The sequence below is a fragment of the Saimiri boliviensis genome, chromosome X (assembly GCF_048565385.1).
Source record: "Saimiri boliviensis isolate mSaiBol1 chromosome X, mSaiBol1.pri, whole genome shotgun sequence".
Classification (NCBI taxonomy): Eukaryota; Metazoa; Chordata; class Mammalia; order Primates; family Cebidae; genus Saimiri; species Saimiri boliviensis.
Window position 1 is genome coordinate 60,757,622 of NC_133470.1, and position 6,104 is coordinate 60,763,725.

The 6,104-nt window shown below is 57.2% G+C and overlaps 1 protein-coding gene across 1 annotated transcript; it reads left to right on the forward strand.

Moving 5' to 3' along the window:
* Positions 1–505: 505 nt before the first annotated feature.
* LOC120366549 (uncharacterized protein CXorf49-like) lies at positions 506–3,852 on the forward strand. Its single transcript, XM_039475358.1, has 5 exons — positions 506–1,624; positions 2,147–2,304; positions 2,837–2,915; positions 3,208–3,253; positions 3,812–3,852. The coding sequence occupies exons 1-5, from the start codon at positions 506–508 to the stop codon at positions 3,850–3,852; spliced, it is 1,443 nt and encodes a 480-aa protein (XP_039331292.1).
* The last annotated feature ends 2,252 nt before the right edge of the window (positions 3,853–6,104 follow it).

Below are 6,104 nucleotides of genomic sequence, written 5' to 3' on the forward strand. Positions count from 1 at the left end.
TTGTATTTGGCAGTGGATTCTTAGAATATGACACCAAATGGAACTTAGAGATATGGCTCTCATTGGAAAGTAGGTGCCTGGCCAGAGGCGGCAGGACAGGAAGAAAGAGGTGGGTGGAGAGCCCCAGAGCGTCCTGGCCCCAAGACAGGAACCAAGAACCACGACCCAGTCGAAGCACGGGCGTCGTCGGGGCAATCCAAGAGTCTGCCTCCCGATTGGGTGAAGCCCAGAGGCCTCGCCCAACAAGGGGCGCGCTGGTTGGCGGTGGACGGACCAATGACAAGGCGAGGAACAATAACGGGCGCGGGAACTGAGGGCGCCTGGAAGCCGCGCCATGTCGGGGACGTCTCGCGAGCAGCCTGTGGTGAGGGCGGCGCTGTCGCGAAGGCCTCGCCGTTCCCGTGGCCTGGCCCGCTCGGCTGGGCTTGGCTGGGGTCAGCCCTTCCCCTCCCACCATTACCGAGACGACCATCTCCCCACGGCCCAGGCTGACCGGACTGGCGCCATGAGCTCCCCCGATGAGGCGTCCGTTTTGGGGGCCGATATGGGCCCAGAGGGTGGCGATCAAGCCGGCGCCCACACCGCAAGCCCCGGAGCCTCATGGGGCTGGGGCCGAGGCCGGGGCCGGGGCCGTGGCCGTGGCCGCGGCCGTGGCCTTGATTTGGGGGCACAGCGCAGCGGTGAGGGGCAGGGCGAGAGCCGGTTCGCAGATCCCGAGGGCTTCAGCTTCGAGTCTGAGAGGGAAATGATAAAGCAGCAAAGGGCGGTGCTCTGGCGACAGGCAGACCGGCCTGGCACCCCGGTTGACGACCGGGAGGTCGGTCCCAGTGGGAGAGGCGCTCCGGGCCCCAGCCCGGGAGAATGGCAGCAGGCCTCCGCCGGCCCTCTCCGCCTCAGTGGTCCTGGGACAGGCCCGGCCTGGGAGAACCCGGAAAGGGGCTCGAAGAGCAGCAGTGTGAGCGTCCCAGTGGATCCCCAGCAGCCCTCCGCGGAAGGCCCCGCCGTGCTGTCTGAGGACGCGGACTCTGATGGCACAGATGAGAGCAGCCACGTACCGGTGATTACGGTAATCATTCGCACCAAAGAAGGAAACCCGGTGGAGCCCGGAAGCCCCGAGAAGCCAGCAGACCCTTGCAGACCCCCGAGTTTGCACGGCAGGGAGAGTAGCCGTCACGTCCAGGGCCCTCTCCCGACCTCTGCTCCCCACAGACTCACTCCAGCCGTGGAAGAGCTGGACGCGTCTTCCTCGAAGAAAGTGCGGAGCAGGGTCCGGGGAGAGGTGGGGGTCAGGCCCAGCTGCTCAGGAGCTGCCGTGACAGGGCCAGTACCCCGGGGCTCTCCAGGAAGGAAGGTGGCCCAGGACAAGAAATCCCTGGGGGCTGAGCCAAAACTGGCCCCGGAGGGAGCCTTTCCTGCCTGGGGGCAGAGACGCTCAACAGTTCCGCAGGATCCGGCCAGCTTACCGCCAGTCTCTGGTGTGGGTCTCCTGGGGAAGTCCGGGAGACCCAAGGAGCTCAGGCACCGCAGCCCTGGGAAGAAATCCGCGGGAGGAAAGACCAGGGCGTCCCAGGCTGCGGCCAGAGAAGATAATGACCCAGATAGAGATGAGGTCCCAAGGGCCCAAGTGAGTAGATCCTCTTTGCTGCACTCCTCCTCGTTCTCCTCGTCCTCTTCCTCCTCTGTCTCCCCGTGGCCCACGTCTCTTCCGGCACACACCTCTTTACCCATGCCCCCTCTCTCCCTTGCTCGAGGGTTGTCATCGGGAGCCCAGGGACACTAGGAGGCCCGATTGGGGTCCTCCTCGTAGGGGCACACATTAAAGGGAGCAATCGGTGTGTGCCAGGCCCGGCTGTGGACACTGCAGTGGTCCTGCCCCCGCCCCCAGGAGGAGCTGGGATGGAAGGCTCCTACCCCAGAGAGAAGCTGGTTTGGATCGGGGGACCCCTGAAAGTGTGGGCCGCAAAGCTTGGACGTCTAGCCTCGTCCTCTTCCCCATTCCTCCTTCCCTCGCTGTTGCGCAAGCCCTCCCGTCTTGGGGCTGACTGAGGGAGAAAGTGCTAATGAGATTAGTCTGGAGTCCCCACCTTAGCACAACCCCTCCTCACGTGTACTTGCCGCCAGCCCCACTCAGAAATTGCTGTTTCAGCTTCCCACACACCTGCCAGAGGTGATTTCCCCATCCATTCGTCTTGGAGAATGCAGCAGTGGGGACCCCGCCATCAGAGCTCCCCAAGTTCCAGGAACCTCTCAGCCCTCGGCCTTGAGCGTGAGACGTCTGGTGCCCAGTCGCCGTGAGTCTTGTGGGTTTGATAGGGGTGGAGGGGAGAGGGGTTAGGGAGGGAAGCCTCTAGCTCTGTCTCTTTTGGAAGCTCAGCCTTGCTCCCAGGCTTCCCTGCCCAGCCAGGCAGCTGTTCCAGGGGAAATGGGGTGTCTACTGGGCTGGCCTGAAGCCACACGGTCCTCTCTGAGTGGGATTTGTGCGGTGGGGGGCGGTTTGGAGCAGCACCCCAGACTCCAACTCTGGAAGGAGACTTTCAGCGGCACTGAGCCCTTTTCTGTTAAGTCCTGCTCAGCCACACTGCCCCTCCCAGGGCCTGGCTGTGGCGGCCCCACAGCTGGCATCCTACCAGGAGCCACAATGCTAGGGGGCCGCAGGTGCACATGGGCTCACACTGGGGAACAGGGAAGGCAGTCCCACAGGGAGGGTTGGCGCTTCTGGGCAGAGCAGGAACAATGTGTTGCCAGCAGAGGGTGATGCTGCCTCACGTTAGACTCTTCTAGGCCCTTTCCACCTCACTAAGAGTCTTAGAAGCTGAATTTTGTGTTCTCTTTCAAGTGACCAGCAGCCATCTATCCACCCGCGAAGACCGGAAGGGCAGCAGCAGCCCCTGGGAGCCCCACACTGTCCTCAGATAGTGCTTTATGTGGTTCATAGTAATCCAGGTCCACAGTAGGTGGTGGGACCCGTGTCCAGGTTAAACTGATATCTGTGTCCACCCAACCCCTCCGCCGCCGCCAACCCACTCTGCCTTCCATACATTATGGAGAGTGGGTGCCTCCTTTCCATTGAGGGTTCTGTGCCAACCCATCTCACCACCAGGCTACAGGCTCTGAGAGCTGTAAGGGCTGGCGGATACAGGGAGTATGGGGAGAGTGCAGGCTAGAATAGACTAACCATTTATCTTCCTCTGGTGTCTCCTGGGCTAGTGCATCCTGCTACGAAGAGAAATTGAGGACCTTACAGACCAACTAGGTATGACGGAGCCCTGGCTGGGGCAGGGATGGGCAACGCTGTCTTCCTGCAGGTGCCGAGGGTGGGGGTGGGGTGCAGGTGCAGGCCACATCACCGGGACTGACTTTCCTCTAGGGAAGAGAACCAAGCAGGCCTGGCCCTGGAGCCTTCCGTGCCTTTCCAGCTGGGGGTGTGCACAGACAGCAAGGGTCGTCTGAACTCCATGTACACTTTGTCCATGAGTCCCAGAGATCTCCTTCTCTTAGGGCCATTAGAGATACCACATGTGTTTTCCCTTTAACTGCTGCCTGGTACGGCTTGTGCGGTTTTTGCTTGGCTGGCGTATCTGTCTTGGAAACACGTTCTGAATGGTACTGGGATGCCTCAACACCTGAGAACCACTTTCCCGCTTAGAAGGCATTTCCACCTTTACTTCAGGTAACCAGTGGGTTAGTCAGTCCCCGGAGTTGGTGGGGTTATGGGTTGCAGAGTTTGGTGGTTCCCCACGGTGCAGTGGAAGAGGGAAAGGTTTTCTGTTTTCCTGGGTCTGGAGTGCTCAGTTTTGCCTCTCTGTTTCAGCCGCCATGATCTTTCTCTTGTATAAATTTCAGGACCTTTGAGATGAGTGCTGCACACACCATCCCCTTCCCACAATCCCGGTAGCGTAGGAGGCCTGTGTGCTGGTCCTGGCTGGGGGCCCGTCCCTGAGGCCACTCTGTTTCACAGGATGGAGCTAGCGTCTTCCTACAAGCAGCTGCTACCTTTGGAGTTCCTGAGGGGCAGCCAAGTGGGTTCCCTCCTTATCCCCATCAGCCAGGGCTCCCCTCTTCTGGTACATTTCTCCCCTTTTCAAGCAGTTTGAAATAAAGTGTTATGTGGTCTGCCCTCTGCAATTGTTGGGAGTGTTGGGGAGTGCGGGGTGTTGCCCGGTTCCCTGGCGCTGGAAGAACAGCTCCCCTGGAGCTCTGTGGCCAGCCTCTGAGCAGCAGTCCTGCACTGGGGCTCACCATAGTGCCCTGGGTCCAGGTGCTGTGGGGGTTCTGTCTGGTCACAGGAGCATTTCCCCCCTTTCCCCGACATGCCCTGCTCATGGTTCCTTCTCTTGTCCTCCCACTTTGGGGTCTCACAGGTCCCCTTCTTTAGTGCTTTTCTCCCTTCCCTGCAGCAGGAACTGACAACCGCCTTCCAGAACCCCGGTCTCTCTCACCTTTCCTCCTGCGATTCACTGTCACTGTTCTGCCCTCTCACTGTCCTTTCCATCACCAGCATTCTTGCTTTCCCCCTGAGACTTGATGCCACAGACCTTACCTGCATGGTTATTTCTGTGCTGTGGAGGAGGATCACTGAGCTCATCTTCTCTCTCAGGGGCCCAGTCCTCTTTCTGGAGCCATTATGTTCCTCCTGTGACACCACACACAAAAGTCACCTGGGCCAGAAACCCACGCAGCATCCTCAGTTCCTCTCTTAGCCCTCATCTTTGAACCTCACTTACCCAAATCCCATCAGGTCTTCCCACTTAGCATCAGTAGCCAGGTGGAGGCAGAAGCCACATCCTGGTGGGTGGCTGAGCAAAAGCAAAAGGGAAGGCTGAGCAAAAAGGCTGAGCACAGGAGGCACAGATGAGAAGGGCAGGGTAGTCTCTTGGTTGAAGGTGGGGGCACTGAGTCTGTTCTGCAGCCTGCAGGCCAACCTGGTGGAAACTGCCCACTGCAGCTACACAGAAGGCGGCTTCCATATCCTTGGTGCCCTATAGATGGCAAACAGCCCCTTCTGCAGCTGGTCGACTCCATACCCTTGATTTGAAAATGGCCACCTGCTTTCCAGGGCAGGTGTGGATACAGGGATTTCACCATGTTGGCCAGTCTGGTCTCGAACTGCTGACCTCAAGTGATCTGCCCACCTCAGCCTCCCAGAGTGCTGGGATTACAGGCATGTGCATACCTGGCCCTGTGTGTTTGTTTCATGTGTATGTGTGTGTGTATGCATGGGTGCCCATGCATGCACCTGCTTGGGAATCAAATTAATCAGGGGTGCTCTCCATTGAGGAAGAAAGGGCTAATTCAGAGTGGAGGCACTGGTGAAGGGTTTGTGAAGGCTCAAATGCACCAAACCAGGGCTGGGATCTACCTTAAACAGGAGGTCTTTTTCAATTCTAAAACCTAGGAAGGCGTGGAGTGGGACGAACTCTTAGAAATAAAAACTCTGGCCTGCCAAACCACCATACCCACATGCCAATCAACCCTTGTGGGCACAGCCATGTGACTATTTGATCACCTATTCTAAGAAAAAGAAATAAAAAGCAAGCAAATTGGAAACTAAGAAGCTCAAATTTCTCTGCCTGCAGATGACTTGATTTCACATAGAGAAAACCCTGATGGACACTGCACCAAAAAACAGTCACAACCAATAAACAAAGTCAGCAAAGGTACAGAGTGCAAAAGCAACATGTGAAAATCACTCACATTTCTATGCCCGAACAACAAACTTTCTGAAAAAGACACCTGGGAAACCAACGTATTTAGAATACCAGGACAAGAATAAAAAACCCTCTGGAATACATTTGTCCAGGGAAGTGAAATGTGTGTACACTGAAACCCATCAAGCACTGATGAAAGACGCAGAGACCAATAAATTGAGACATATCCCATGTTCATGAACAGGAAGATGGTTAACATGCCCATGCTACCCAAAGCCTTATAGGTTCAACACAGTGAGTCACTAGGAAAATGACAATGGTGTTTTTCATAGCACTAGCAGAAACAACTCTAAAACTCCTGCTTCTTGACCGTGAGCCTCTCTGCCTGTGTTTCTATTAGGTGCTAACTTTTGGTGTTAAACAGAAGCTTGAAGCTCCTCTGTGTGCCCAGTGCTT

Coding starts and splice junctions, on each gene's coding strand:
- LOC120366549 (XM_039475358.1), top strand. CDS start 506: ATGAGCTCCCCCGATGAGGCGTCCGTTTTGGGGGCCGATATGGGCCCA. Junction 1,625..2,146: donor ATGAGGTCCCAAGGGCCCAA/GTGAGTAGATCC, acceptor TTGCTGTTTCAG/CTTCCCACACACCTGCCAGA. Junction 3,254..3,811: donor GGACCTTACAGACCAACTAG/GTATGACGGAGC, acceptor TCTCTGTTTCAG/CCGCCATGATCTTTCTCTTG.